We start from the raw sequence: 15,785 nt of genomic DNA on the forward strand, positions 1-15,785 counted from the left end.
AGTAAAGCCACTATCCGTGGCGTGGCCATGGTTTGGGTACATGCAAAACGCTTGGCACAAAACAATCTCCTGACCCTCCTTGAGGCACAGGCCATAAGATTGAAAACATCCAAACTGGGACCCCTGATGCTCACCGGGATAGGCAGCTCATGGTCACTCGAGAAGAGTTCAAACAGATCTCCTTGGAGTCGGCCAAAATGCTGTGGCGCTCTTCAGTCGCCCGAGTATACAGTTGAGGAGACAAAAACTGAAGCCCTCCCAGACGTGCTCTGCCAGGCCGGGGTCTAGCTCCTTCGCCTCTCAGAAGACAAGGCGGCTGACCTGGATCTCCTCATTACCCTGGAGGAGATACATGGTGCAATCTCCCTGCTGAAGGCTGAGAAAACACCGGGATCCGACGGCTTCCCCCAAGAATACTTTGCGGCATACCAAGACTTGTTGGTTCACCATCTCGTACAACTCTACCAACACATTGCTGAGGTTGGCTCCTTCCCTTCCAAGACCAACATGGCGACTATTGTCATTATTCCCAAGACTCAACCGCCCTCCCCTAGATGTGTGGACTATTGTCCAATTTCTCTTATCAACACGGAGATAAAACTATATGTCACAATCCTAGCCCAGCAACATCATCCCTTTCTCCACAAGATGGTCCATGCGGATCAATGCAGCTTCATGCCATCGCAGAGCACTAGACTCTGCCTACGACGCCTTCATCTGGCCCTGGCTGGTCGCCAGAGCCTTACACCCTATTTTGAGGTCCTCCTTGTCGACTTTGAAAAAGCATTTGACACAGTGGATTGGCACTACCTGGAGGACGTCCTGCAGCTGATGGGTCTTGGACAACAGTTCCAACGCTTTGTCTGGGCCCTCTACTCCAACCCCAGGGCCAGGGTTGTGACTAACGGAACCCTCTCCAAGGCATTTCAAATTCAGAGGGGCATGAGGCACGGTTGTCCCCTTTCGCCCCTTTTTTTTCCACTGGCAATGGAGCCCTTGGCCTGTCTCATTCAATCTGACCACCGGATCCAGGGCTGGTCTTGAAGAATCCACCCCAACCTCAAACTCTCCTTGTATGCGGACAACATCCTGCTCTACCTGTAGGCCCGGTCAGCTCCGTCCCTAGATCCCCTAAAGAAATCAACACTGGTGCCCCTACACCTCTCTAGGAAGTGCTTCAACTGGCAGTTCACCATTCCCATCAGGAGACTGTCATTCAAATACTTAGGGGTAAGGGTCGCTTTGCCTCCTGAGCTGGAATGGGCAATGAACATTGCCCTGCTGGTCCGTAAGGCCAAAGAGGACTTCCAGCTCTTGCAAACCTTACCGCTTAACCCACTCGGGAGGATAGCGTTGCTCAAAATGATGATCCTCCCACGTTTCTTATCCATCATTCAGAACACCACTTTTCACTTCCCGCGCTTTTGGTTGGGGTGATCACGAGGTGTCTATGGGGAGAGGCGAGACCCCGGGTCGCTCTTACCCAATGCAGGATCCCACCCTTCGATGGAGGTCTGGGCATGACCGATCTACACCTATACTACCTGGCCATCCGACTTCTTGTAATCCACGATTGGTTCACAGGGTTATGGTCTGACCCGACCTACATGACGGAGCTCAGAAACATGGAACTCTCCCAAATACAAGCATATCTATACAGATGTCTCATACCCAAAGCGATCCTGCTGATAACCAGGGCAGTCCTAGTTGCGTGGCGCACGGCTTTGAGGCATACCCGATGAGACAACCGACTGACCCAACATACACCTCTCTGGCAGGGCACATGGCTGGGGGAAGTGGCAGCACTCTCATGGTTCAAGCAACGGGACCACATAAGGCTCTTTTTGTTGGGCGACATATGGGTGTGCGACCGCATTAGGACATTCCAGGACCTACATGGGCATTATACTCTCCACGGTTTCATAAATATCTCCAACTTGGGCATGCCCTCTACATACATATGTCCACAGGTACATCTCTTCCCGAATTCAGCCCACTAGAAGCTCAGGTCATGATGGGGAACCTGGGGAGGGGTGGGGGTCTCCCGAATACACTGTACCCTTGTTAACAAGGACCGGCAACTCTTGATCCACTCCGGATCCGCTTTTCTCTGGAGGAGGAAGACTAGTGTGACACCCTTATGGCCCCCAAAACTATCACAACCTCACCCAGACTCCGTCTTATTCAATTATTCTACCTCCATGCGGCCTATATCACCCCAGCGTGCCTACACAGAGCAGGGATGCGTCCCTCCCCTAACTGCACAAGCTGTGGCCACGCACCAGCGGACTTCTACCACGTGATTTGGACGTGCCCTAGCATTGACCCTTATTGTTCGGGCATAGAGACAGAACTTACACAGGTCCCAGGATGGCCAGTGCCCCATGATCCTGTGCATCTCATCTTGGGGGTGATGGATGTCCTAGATTATATCACATGAAGGCATCCTGAGAGAGGCCGGGCTTGTGGCAGAGCCAAGAGAATGGAACCCACATATGCTGTACAGTGGGGAAACAAAAAAAGCCACAGCAAACCAGCCCCCTCAAGGACCACATTGCGAAAGAGGGAAACAACCAATACACCTATAACAGAAGGGTAAACAGTAAGGGGAGCCCCACCCATCCCTGCCTGCTAATGCCAAGCGCAATGGGTGAGGAGGACAAATGTAAGGAATGGGACAGGAAGACGGATGAGGAGGTAATGCATGATAAACTAAATGTATTAAAAATATTTCACTTGTAGGATTACTTGCAGTTTCCATATTTATCCCCAAACTAGTCTAGCATGTTAGAAAGATTACCTCACTTGAGTAATCTGAGATAAAAAACCTTGTGGGGGCACTGAGGGGTTCAATCTAGGCCAGTTAAGCCATGAAATACATGACCCAATTAAAATAGAGCACGTTTGTAATGAAACCAAATGCTGTCTGTAAGAATTTGGAAAGACTAGAATGATCCCAGGTTTGTATATAGTTGGCGATATTAGACAACTGGAACTTTCTGCATATGTGTCATCAGCGGTGGATAAAAGCTTGTCTAGTCTTTTATTTAACTTTTTTAAGATAGAATGGATAGCTGAATTTTAACAGGTTTTCCATATTAGACTTTTGCTCAACCTTAGATCAACATAACTGAAATTGAACCTGATGGGCTCCGTGTTCATCTTTTATGATATCCTTGACATGAACTCTATGAGAGTGGAATTCCACAGAACATTGCAAGAGATAATGGGACATAATGTTCTTTTAACATGAATAATTCTTCAAAGATGTTGGAAATCAACACAGACAAAATAAGAGAAAGGGATACTTTTTTTCCCTCATTATTTTTTGGTTGTCATGCAAGATTATAATATTTATCAGTTTACAAAACTTACCACTTCCAGATAAGAAGCAAATCTCACAAGTCTTGAAGCTCGAAATAGCCGTAACATAGACATTATTCTGTATGCATGTAATCTTTCCATTGCGCGTGGATCGTCGAGACGGGCGAAATGAGTAGAATAATCACTGCATTTAAACAAAAATAGAAAAGCAACTAACTATTAGTAGGTGTTTGTTTAAAAAAATCACATCATTTTTCATTGGAGTTGAAAAATACAATGTTAAATAAAGCATCACACAAAAGATAATTAAAAAAACGGACATGTTTCTTATTATTCTAGTTCCTTATCTTAGGGATCTTCATTGACAGCTCCACTCGTGTGCAGTGATCCAAGCATATTTCAGTTTCAAACAATAACATAGGCAGTTAAAGAAGGTAAAAGGCTTCTTCAATACATAAGACAAGACAAAACTTAAATCCTGCTGAAAAGGGAGAAAATAACTCCATGACGAAAACACGAAGAAAACAAAAATGCCCAGCGCTGCATGTATAGTAAGACTAACAAGGTGATGCTCTTTTAAGGAGCCAGCAATTCCCATATTCAATCACACTTTGTAGCAGCAGTTGCCTCACAGGCTCACTTCTTTGTGTGAGGCACAAATACATTTAATCTGACCAAAGGTGTATTTTTCATGTTGAAGGAGAGACTAGGCATGTGTGAGAATCACTTATGACTTTAATAATGCCCCGGTTACTTACCGGTAATCTTCATTACTCCGAGTCCATGTCTTCCTCGCCACAGTAATTACCCATGAGCCTCCGGCTCCACACAGAACTCCAAGCATAAAAAAAACAGCGCTCCAGTCTCCCTCTCCCTCCTCCAAGATGGCCCCCAGTGGCTCCAGCCAATCCTATAAAGGGATACAGATACAGCCAATCGACCTGAAAAACCAAGCCGCAGACATGAAGCCACCACCAGGGCCGGGAGGGAAGGGAAACTATACTGTGGCGAGGAAGACATGGACTTGGAGTAATGAAGATTACCGGTAAGTAACCGGGGCATTACCTCCTCGTCCTGTCTTCCTCGCCACAGTAATTACCCATGAGCCGATACCAAAGCAATCAGCTTCATGCAAGGAAAACACTCCACAAAATCATGCAGAGAAATATATACCAAGCACAAGAGGTACAAAATTTCCACAGAAAAATACACCTCAAGGAATCCCAGCCGAAGGTACAGAAGAGGCAAAGGAAACAGAGCCCCCACCCCCAATCCGAAGGCGACAACTGGACATGAAAGTATGCGGGGACGACCAAGTGGCAGCCCGGCAAACATCCACCATGGACACCCACTCAAAGTGGCCCACGACACAGAAACAGATCATGTGGACCGACCCTGAACAGGAAGAGGGGGAAGGACAGAAACAGAACCATAAGCCAACGGCTTCAGGCCCTGACGAGACAAACCAAAATTGACAAACAAATCGTCAACCTCACAAAAGGAAGAAGTGCGAGACAAACAATGCAACAAAGCACGACGCACATCCAACAGGTGGAGAAGGCAATCCTCAGTCGAGAAAGGAGCAGGACAAAGAATCGGAAGAACCACATCAGCAGAATGGTGAAAAGAAGAATCCACCTTAGGAATAAACGTAGGATGAGGGCGCAAAACCACACGATCAGACAAATGACCAAAACGGAGCAGACCGCAGGAAGGCACCCAGCACACAAATACGCCTGGCAGATGCAATAGCCACAAGAAACACCACTTTGAGTGTCAAGAACTGCAGGCCCACAGACCCCAAAGGCTCGAAAGGAGCCGACTGCAAGGAACGCAACACCAGAGGAAGGTCCCAAGGAGAACAAAAGATAGGACGGGGACGTTGTAAAGAAAGCGACTCAAAAAGACGAGCCACCAAGGAGAAATCCGAACCAAAGGCAGGACATGAAATGCCCGAATGGCGGCCCATTGAGCCCTGAGAGTGGAAACGGCCAAGCCCAAAGGAAACCATCATGTAAGAATTCCAGAAAAACAAGCAGGGACCAAAGAATCCAATGACAGCTTGTGACACACACACACCATGAGGCAAAGCAATCCCAATGCGAAGCGCAGGACTTGAGAGTAGAAGGCCTACGAGATTGCGTAATGACGCCAGCAACCGCAAATAACAGCCTGCACGCATCAGCGATCCCCTCCTACAAGCCAGGCCCACAGACCCAGGGACCGGAACACAGGCAGAGGTAGAAGATGACCCAACAGAGGAAAAGGCACGAACGGTAACGTCCAGCCTGGAGATACAGTCAACTCCAGCAATAGGGGACACCTAGGGCGATGTATCCAACCCGGAGCAAACAGAAGGACAAACGACCCCCCCTTCCAGAACATCTGCAAGACCACGGAATCAGGGGAACAGGGGGAAAGGCATACAACAGACCCACTGGCCAAAGGAACGACAGAACGTCCACTCTCCAGGCATCCCTGCAAGGCATAATCGTGCAAAAGCAGCGGACCTTGGCATTGTACTGGGAAGCAAACAGGTCCACAATCGGAGAACCAAACATCCCCCTCAACCCCTCGAACAGCAATCGTGCGAGGGACAAAGACCCCATGGAAGGAAACACCCGGCTCAGACAATCCACCACATTGGTCTCCGGACCCGGCAGGGAAATCGTAGGTAGGGACGCCAGGATCAACTCTGCTCAACAACAAAACCGGCGACCGAGTCAACTGCGGGAACAAACCCTGCACCCCCTTAGATGGTTGACATAGGACAACCAAAAACAACAATGAGGAGGGTCAGAGGGGATATAATTTAATGACCTGTCAACTTATGCCCCAAACATACATGTAACACAGAAAAAAGAAGACCAGGTCAATGTATGGTGTGCTGTCCAATAAGGTGTGTAGGAATCACACGGACAGCCATGTGGATGGATATGCTAGATTTCACTGGGCTGAAAAAGTCCCATCAGACCACCCTCTCGGCGGTATATCATCATTTGGGGATGGCAGTTATTCCATAACCCGCCTATGTAACAGTGCGGGCAGGGAAATCAACCGTATTCTGCCAACGTAGTGCCCAAAATGAAGTGTGTAATAAAGGAAAGCAGTGCTGTGAAAAAGGTGATACTTAAAAATGACTACCTAGACTGCGGGGATAGCTTAACTGAAAAAAGTGTAGGTGTCATAGTTAAAAACACGCCTAGTAGCGAGAGAGTAAAGCTACATTATGGCGCTGTGTAGAATGGTCGACTAGTTTCAGCTGTTAGGAGTAGTGCTCCAGCTTTCATCAGGACCTTATATAAAGTGCGCTACTGCCAGATTGACTACAGGGTGTACAAGTATAAGGAAGCATAAGTTGCATCAAAATACTATATAAATGGAGACGTATCACCCAGACTTGGAAACTCTGTGTCCTCTGCAGACAGGAAAGAAATGTTCAACCTGTCGGATAAGCAAAAGATAACAAATCCCTATTACCACACAGTTGGCCACATAACTCCACACACACAGTAAAGACAACAACACCACTGCACGAACAATTTGTGTCCTGCATTTTTAAATAAGCATATTAGCTATATCTAAGTAAGCATATTAGCTATATCACAGGGAGGCATTTCCTCTCAGTGATACTTACCCAGCTTTGTGTGGATAATGAACCTCACCTAACCGGCAACCGCTCGGGAAATTGAGGCCCCGCTCTAATGTGTAGAAAAAGAAAATGAGGGAAGGACACAATCAGCAATAGTTCAAAAGTGTCCAACCCGCTAGCTCTCTACACAAACCCAAACAGCGTGTAAAAGACTCCTAACTGTCCAAACCCTGCCAAACTCTGTCAATGTGCCCAATCGTTCATTGGTGCATAGGAAAGTGACCCTCAACAAAATAGGCTGATCATTATACCAATGGTGACCATATAACACATTGTAAGTGGTGTTATGGGTAGCACTATGAAGTTGCTGCGAGGGAATGCTACCAATTAAAGGAGTGTCCAAACCTAAAGTGCAACCCCCGTATCCAAATCTAATATAAGGATATACTAGCCATCAAAACAATCATTGGTATGCTCATCCACTCCCAAGATAACTACTGCCCATATCAGGTGAAAAACTAAACCTAAACCTCTAACCGCTTGACTGTTTGGTCAGCTCTTTCAAAACTCACCTAACCGTCGGTGCCTCAGCTCGGATTCGAGCGGAAGTGAAGGGACCGAAGGAGGTGCCTGTTGGATCTTAAATATTGAGGCTACCTGTTGTATCAGCCAATGACAGGTAAATTGAGGGCCAAATTCCAGGTGTTGCTAGTGCAGATGGACAAAACTCTCCCGCGTTAGTCAGGAAGGAAGCCAAATCTAGCGCGTCCGGCACTACTCCAACCGAGCATGCGCAGAAGTTATCAGCTTCAATTCGAGGAGCCATATGCTAATGCGCATGCGTGGAGCCGTTCCACACCGGCAGGAGTATCGGAGCAATCGATGTATAGATCGACAGTGAGCAGCGTATATGCTGTAACATATGGACTCAGTGGGCCATTAATCTTGGAGCCTCAGGACAGTATAAATATATATCCCACGGATTGAACAATGGAAAAGAGCTCGCTGGTGTCAAGGTGGGCAGTAAAAGGTTAGTGTGCTGCACCAACCCTACAGGCAGCTGGGAATAGCATTGCACACAATGTGTGTCTATAAAGCAAGGTCTAGCCGGAGAGGCTGTTAACATACAGTCACTGATAAATTAAGGAACCATGGCTCTGGATAATGTTCCAAGTGCCTGAACTGGAGGGTTCAAGTAAGACAAGGGACAGGTTGGAGACAGAAATAGTGGCAAAAGGGGGGGGGGGCAGGAGGAGTCACACACAATACAGTTTAGGTGAGCTTGTATGATGCAAACCGCAAGTCCGTTTGCATCTAGAAAAAAGACCCGCAACCGGGAGGTTGCTCTAAATACCAAAAACAACAATGAGGAGGGTCAGAGGGGATATAATTTAATGACCTGTCAACTTATGCCCCAAACATACATGTAACACAGAAAAAAGAAGACCAGGTCAATGTATGGTGTGCTGTCCAATAAGGTGTGTAGGAATCACACGGACAGCCATGTGGATGGATATGCTAGATTTCACTGGGCTGAAAAAGTCCCATCAGACCACCCTCTCGGCGGTATATCATCATTTGGGGATGGCAGTTATTCCATAACCCGCCTATGTAACAGTGCGGGCAGGGAAATCAACCGTATTCTGCCAACGTAGTGCCCAAAATGAAGTGTGTAATAAAGGAAAGCAGTGCTGGGAAAAAGGTGATACTTAAAAATGACTACCTAGACTGCGGGGATAGCTTAACTGAAAAAAGTGTAGGTGTCATAGTTAAAAACACGCCTAGTAGCGAGAGAGTAAAGCTACATTATGGCGCTGTGTAGAATGGTCGACTAGTTTCAGCTGTTAGGAGTAGTGCTCCAGCTTTCATCAGGACCTTATATAAAGTGCGCTACTGCCAGATTGACTACAGGGTGTACAAGTATAAGGAAGCATAAGTTGCATCAAAATACTATATAAATGGAGACGTATCACCCAGACTTGGAAACTCTGTGTCCTCTGCAGACAGGAAAGAAATGTTCAACCTGTCGGATAAGCAAAAGATAACAAATCCCTATTACCACACAGTTGGCCACATAACTCCACACACACAGTAAAGACAACAACACCACTGCACGAACAATTTGTGTCCTGCATTTTTAAATAAGCATATTAGCTATATCTAAGTAAGCATATTAGCTATATCACAGGGAGGCATTTCCTCTCAGTGATACTTACCCAGCTTTGTGTGGATAATGAACCTCACCTAACCGGCAACCGCTCGGGAAATTGAGGCCCCGCTGGGTAAGTATCACTGAGAGGAAATGCCTCCCTGTGATATAGCTAATATGCTTACTTAGATATAGCTAATATGCTTATTTAAAAATGCAGGACACAAATTGTTCGTGCAGTGGTGTTGTTGTCTTTACTGTGTGTGTGGAGTTATGTGGCCAACTGTGTGGTAATAGGGATTTGTTATCTTTTGCTTATCCGACAGGTTGAACATTTCTTTCCTGTCTGCAGAGGACACAGAGTTTCCAAGTCTGGGTGATACGTCTCCATTTATATAGTATTTTGATGCAACTTATGCTTCCTTATACTTGTACACCCTGTAGTCAATCTGGCAGTAGCGCACTTTATATAAGGTCCTGATGAAAGCTGGAGCACTACTCCTAACAGCTGAAACTAGTCGACCATTCTACACAGCGCCATAATGTAGCTTTACTCTCTCGCTACTAGGCGTGTTTTTAACTATGACACCTACACTTTTTTCAGTTAAGCTATCCCCGCAGTCTAGGTAGTCATTTTTAAGTATCACCTTTTTCACAGCACTGCTTTCCTTTATTACACACTTCATTTTGGGCACTACGTTGGCAGAATACGGTTGATTTCCCTGCCCGCACTGTTACATAGGCGGGTTATGGAATAACTGCCATCCCCAAATGATGATATACCGCCGAGAGGGTGGTCTGATGGGACTTTTTCAGCCCAGTGAAATCTAGCATATCCATCCACATGGCTGTCCGTGTGATTCCTACACACCTTATTGGACAGCACACCATACATTGACCTGGTCTTCTTTTTTCTGTGTTACATGTATGTTTGGGGCATAAGTTGACAGGTCATTAAATTATATCCCCTCTGACCCTCCTCATTGTTGTTTTTGGTATTTAGAGCAACCTCCCGGTTGCGGGTCTTTTTTCTAGATGCAAACGGACTTGCGGTTTGCATCATACAAGCTCACCTAAACTGTATTGTGTGTGACTCCTCCTGCCCCCCCCCCCTTTTGCCACTATTTCTGTCTCCAACCTGTCCCTTGTCTTACTTGAACCCTCCAGTTCAGGCACTTGGAACATTATCCAGAGCCATGGTTCCTTAATTTATCAGTGACTGTATGTTAACAGCCTCTCCGGCTAGACCTTGCTTTATAGACACACATTGTGTGCAATGCTATTCCCAGCTGCCTGTAGGGTTGGTGCAGCACACTAACCTTTTACTGCCCACCTTGACACCAGCGAGCTCTTTTCCATTGTTCAATCCGTGGGATATATATTTATACTGTCCTGAGGCTCCAAGATTAATGGCCCACTGAGTCCATATGTTACAGCATATACGCTGCTCACTGTCGATCTATACATCGATTGCTCCGATACTCCTGCCGGTGTGGAACGGCTCCACGCATGCGCATTAGCATATGGCTCCTCGAATTGAAGCTGATAACTTCTGCGCATGCTCGGTTGGAGTAGTGCCGGACGCGCTAGATTTGGCTTCCTTCCTGACTAACGCGGGAGAGTTTTGTCCATCTGCACTAGCAACACCTGGAATTTGGCCCTCAATTTACCTGTCATTGGCTGATACAACAGGTAGCCTCAATATTTAAGATCCAACAGGCACCTCCTTCGGTCCCTTCACTTCCGCTCGAATCCGAGCTGAGGCACCGACGGTTAGGTGAGTTTTGAAAGAGCTGACCAAACAGTCAAGCGGTTAGAGGTTTAGGTTTAGTTTTTCACCTGATATGGGCAGTAGTTATCTTGGGAGTGGATGAGCATACCAATGATTGTTTTGATGGCTAGTATATCCTTATATTAGATTTGGATACGGGGGTTGCACTTTAGGTTTGGACACTCCTTTAATTGGTAGCATTCCCTCGCAGCAACTTCATAGTGCTACCCATAACACCACTTACAATGTGTTATATGGTCACCATTGGTATAATGATCAGCCTATTTTGTTGAGGGTCACTTTCCTATGCACCAATGAACGATTGGGCACATTGACAGAGTTTGGCAGGGTTTGGACAGTTAGGAGTCTTTTACATGCTGTTTGGGTTTGTGTAGAGAGCTAGCGGGTTGGACACTTTTGAACTATTGCTGATTGTGTCCTTCCCTCATTTTCTTTTTCTACACATTAGAGCGGGGCCTCAATTTCCCGAGCGGTTGCCGGTTAGGTGAGGTTCATTATCCACACAAAGCTGGGTAAGTATCACTGAGAGGAAATGCCTCCCTGTGATATAGCTAATATGCTTACTTAGATATAGCTAATATGCTTATTTAAAAATGCAGGACACAAATTGTTCGTGCAGTGGTGTTGTTGTCTTTACTGTGTGTGTGGAGTTATGTGGCCAACTGTGTGGTAATAGGGATTTGTTATCTTTTGCTTATCCGACAGGTTGAACATTTCTTTCCTGTCTGCAGAGGACACAGAGTTTCCAAGTCTGGGTGATACGTCTCCATTTATATAGTATTTTGATGCAACTTATGCTTCCTTATACTTGTACACCCTGTAGTCAATCTGGCAGTAGCGCACTTTATATAAGGTCCTGATGAAAGCTGGAGCACTACTCCTAACAGCTGAAACTAGTCGACCATTCTACACAGCGCCATAATGTAGCTTTACTCTCTCGCTACTAGGCGTGTTTTTAACTATGACACCTACACTTTTTTCAGTTAAGCTATCCCCGCAGTCTAGGTAGTCATTTTTAAGTATCACCTTTTTCACAGCACTGCTTTCCTTTATTACACACTTCATTTTGGGCACTACGTTGGCAGAATACGGTTGATTTCCCTGCCCGCACTGTTACATAGGCGGGTTATGGAATAACTGCCATCCCCAAATGATGATATACCGCCGAGAGGGTGGTCTGATGGGACTTTTTCAGCCCAGTGAAATCTAGCATATCCATCCACATGGCTGTCCGTGTGATTCCTACACACCTTATTGGACAGCACACCATACATTGACCTGGTCTTCTTTTTTCTGTGTTACATGACATAGGACAACACCACCAGATTGTCCGTCTGGACTCGCACATGGCGAACCAGAAGAAGATCCGATAAGGCCAACAGACCCAAAAGGACGGCCATTAGCCCCTAGTAGTCGGAAGAACAAGACAAGATAGACCGAGGCCAAACTCCCGGAGTCGATGAATCCCCCAGAGTAGCCCCCACCCCAGCAGGCCGGCAACGGTAGCGAGAACCCGTGTGGGAACAACCAGAAACGGGCGACCCCGGACAGATGACCCTCGTCCAACCACTAATCCAGGACCACTCGAACATCCGCGGACACAGGAAACAAAACACACAAAACCAGGGAACAGGGTCCCAATGCAACAAAATGAGGGACACCACCGGATACATGTGAAGGCGAGCCCATGGTACGGCCAACAAGGATGCAGACATCAGTCCCCAAACACGTGACTACAAGCTCACAGGATGAGAAGGCCCCGAAAACATGGACCGCACAGCAGACAACAGTGACAGAATCCGAGCAGGGGGCAGGAACACCATCCCCAACGGAGTCATGAACAGAGCTCCAATGAAAGTCAAGTCCCGAATCGCAGGAACCAGGGAGGACTTCGGAACTTTCACCAGGAAGCCGCGATGCGGCAGGACAAGCCACACCCTCCGGACATGCAACTCTGCCCCGAAGAGAAGGAGCAGAAATTTAAATAACGTCCAGAAAAGGAAAAACACCAACGCCCTCCCCATGTAAATGCTCAATAAGAGGCCAGAATCCCAGCAAAATCCAGGGTGAAGAGCAGAGGCCATAAGGCAAAACCAGGAACAGATAGCGACGACCCAGGATGTAGAAACGGAGAAACCTCCGAGAATCCGGGGGAACAGGCATATGCAGAAAGGCATCATTCAAGCCCATGGAGGCCAGAAATCCCCTGGAGAACCGAGATCCTCAGTGCGTCGTGTCACCAGGAAGAGGAACGAATAAACCCCCAACCCCAACAGAACCATGGGTACGGGAATCAAGACAGTCCACCGAACAAGGGACTCGACACCCTCCAAAAGAGCCACCCGCCACAGAGCGACCCTGGGCCAAGTAGTGGACCTGAAACAGTTAGGGGGAGTCAGGGTAAATCCAAAACGCACATCACCGGACACCACCTGTAGCACCCACTGATCCGACACAGTCTCGTGCCAAGAGTCCATGAAGCAAGCGAGGCGACCCCCAACCGGACCCACTCCAGGAGCGAACCAGTCAGGATGTAGAAGTGGGAGCGGAGGTGGCAGAAGCACCGGAGAACCAGGACTAGACAAAGGAAGGATCACCCCGCCCACGCCCCCTCCCACGAAAGGGCGAACCAGCATGGCCCCCATGAGAATGACCAAAAAGTCCTCTGGGTACCAAAGGCTCGGAAGCGACCAGCACGTTCAGGAGCAAGGAGCTTACGGTCGTCCGCCGTCATCATCACCAAGTCCCCCAAAGGGGACCCAAACAACCAGACCCCAGAAAACGGGATCACCATTAGGAGACCCATCTGCGCCGCATCAGTCTTCCAGGAGCGGAGCCACAATAGACGTCTCGCAGCAATTGAAGATCCAGCCGCAGAGGCCATCGCCCCCAATGAATCAAAAGTGACATCAGAAAGCAGACGAATCAGCTGCACCATCCTCGACAAAGTATCAGACACATCCACCCCTCGGGCCAACAATCCAGCCAAAGACTGAAATACATAAGCAAGGATTGGAATGCGTAAGAGGAATAGGCAGCAGCCCTGACAGAAAAATAAGCAGCTGCAAAAGTGCGCATAATCGCACCATCCATCTCACGATCCACAGGATCCGCAAGAGAGGAATCCCCAGAAACAGCAGCCCCCTGAGAGGACAAACTGGCCATCAAGGAATCAACCCTAACCGAGGACGGGAATTTCATCAGCAAAGTCCAGCAGAGGACAGCGTTTAAACAAAAAAACGCGGAAAAGAGCCCCTGGACACATCACATCATCCAACACCGAATTTCCAAAAAATAGAAGAATGGATAGTCAAAGAATCAGGCACAGGTGAATACAGATCGTCCCCCAGAGTTACCTGGCACCTGGCACAAAGCGACCCCGGACATCAACGTCCTCTACATTGTCAGAACCAGCAGCAGCAGCGTCACCAATCCGTGCCTTAATAACAGGAGGAACAGTCACCTGATCCTGCAAAGCTGCAGCCACAGCAGAGATAATCAACTGCTGTAATAACGCCCTACAAGAAATAGCCACCCCTGAACCAGAAGCCACCTCCAAGTCACCAGGAGCAGGAATCACCGGAGAACCACGTTCTAACACAGCCATACACGAGTGAATGACCATAAAAACACAGGCAATGAACAGGACAACATGCCCGGTATAAAAAGGACCCGAGGTTGCCAGGTAACCATGTAACCCAACCCACTTCCGACTCCAAATAACACAAATGCCACGTGGAGAGCCGCGCGCACGCACAAAGACAGCCATAGACCGTCGTGGGTGGCAGGAGTAACGGAGACCCGAAGGCGCTCTAACCGCAGCAAAAGAATGCCGAGAAGCGGCAGCAGGTAAGAAAGCGACCGGGAGCCTCCGGCCCCCACAGCAAGCCCACCCGGCCTCGGTACCAGGGAAGGAAAAGCGACCGGCAGCCTCAGGCCCCCAGAGCAAGCGTACCCGGCCGCGTTAGGTCCGCACAGCAGGACGCGCGGTCGGTAAGCATCAGTCTAACCGGCAGAGCAGGACTCCAGGCGTCCAGTATAACGAGGCAACACACGACCCCAGCCGAAAAGAAACACCACGAAAGTCCGCTAAAGCAGGACAAGAGGCGTGGAGGCAGAAGAAGGGGGGGGGGGGACTAATTTTAAACCTCACAAAACAATAACCATGTAAAACACGAAGCACCAACATATACATCAAAAACTACTTCCCCCAACTCGATACCCAAGGACATAAGGGGACCGCTCAAGCAGGACCCCAGCCCCACTCACCTGACCAGCAGGGAACACAGCACTCGGATTAGTGCAGAAAAAAAGAACAGGTCGATTGGCTGTATCTGTATCCCTTTTTAGGATTGGCTGGAGCCACTGGCGGCCATCTTGGAGGAGGGAGAGGGAGACTGGAGCGCTGTTTTTTTTATGCTTGGAGTTCTGTGTGGAGCCGTAGGCTCATGGGTAATTACTGTGGCGAGGAAGACAGGATGAGGAGGTAATGATCCCTATGATGCAGACTTCGATTAACATGTCCTTGTGCTTCATAGGCACTTATTTGAAAGTTATAAATGTAAAATAAATTGCAAGCTTATCCAAAAAGGTCCTTGATCTCTAACCTTAAATGACAAAACAAAATCAGAAATCTCAGAACAAATCTTTAATTTGACAATCAATTTTATTGTTTTTCATATATTAAACACAACAATGCTATACATTGGCATACAACATTGTTAATTACTTCTCCAAATAATGCCCAATACTCACAACGTAGATTTGATCACACTATACATACTCAGGTTACCCATTTCCGCATGCATATCTTCAATCCACCAAACCCAGCCATTTGTCCCATATACGCCCATATTTGGCATGACAACTTTCTCTTGCCTGGCACACCAGTCCACTCCTTTCTGCCAATTTGCAATGGACGGAGAGGC

At 47.7% G+C, this 15,785-nt stretch overlaps 1 protein-coding gene across 5 annotated transcripts in view; it reads right to left on the reverse strand.

Moving 5' to 3' along the window:
- Positions 1-15,785, reverse strand: part of LOC144763221 (potassium/sodium hyperpolarization-activated cyclic nucleotide-gated channel 4-like) — a 1,875,862-nt gene that overhangs the window by 1,278,561 nt on the left and 581,516 nt on the right. For all 5 annotated transcript variants that reach the window (XM_078648610.1, XM_078648611.1, XM_078648612.1 and 2 more), the window contains exon 4: positions 3,376-3,508. In XM_078648610.1, coding sequence (XP_078504736.1) covers positions 3,376-3,508 — 133 coding nt within the window. The remainder of the gene's footprint in view (positions 1-3,375; positions 3,509-15,785) is intronic.

This window comes from Lissotriton helveticus, chromosome 6 (genome assembly GCF_964261635.1).
Source record: "Lissotriton helveticus chromosome 6, aLisHel1.1, whole genome shotgun sequence".
Taxonomy (NCBI): domain Eukaryota; kingdom Metazoa; phylum Chordata; class Amphibia; order Caudata; family Salamandridae; genus Lissotriton; species Lissotriton helveticus.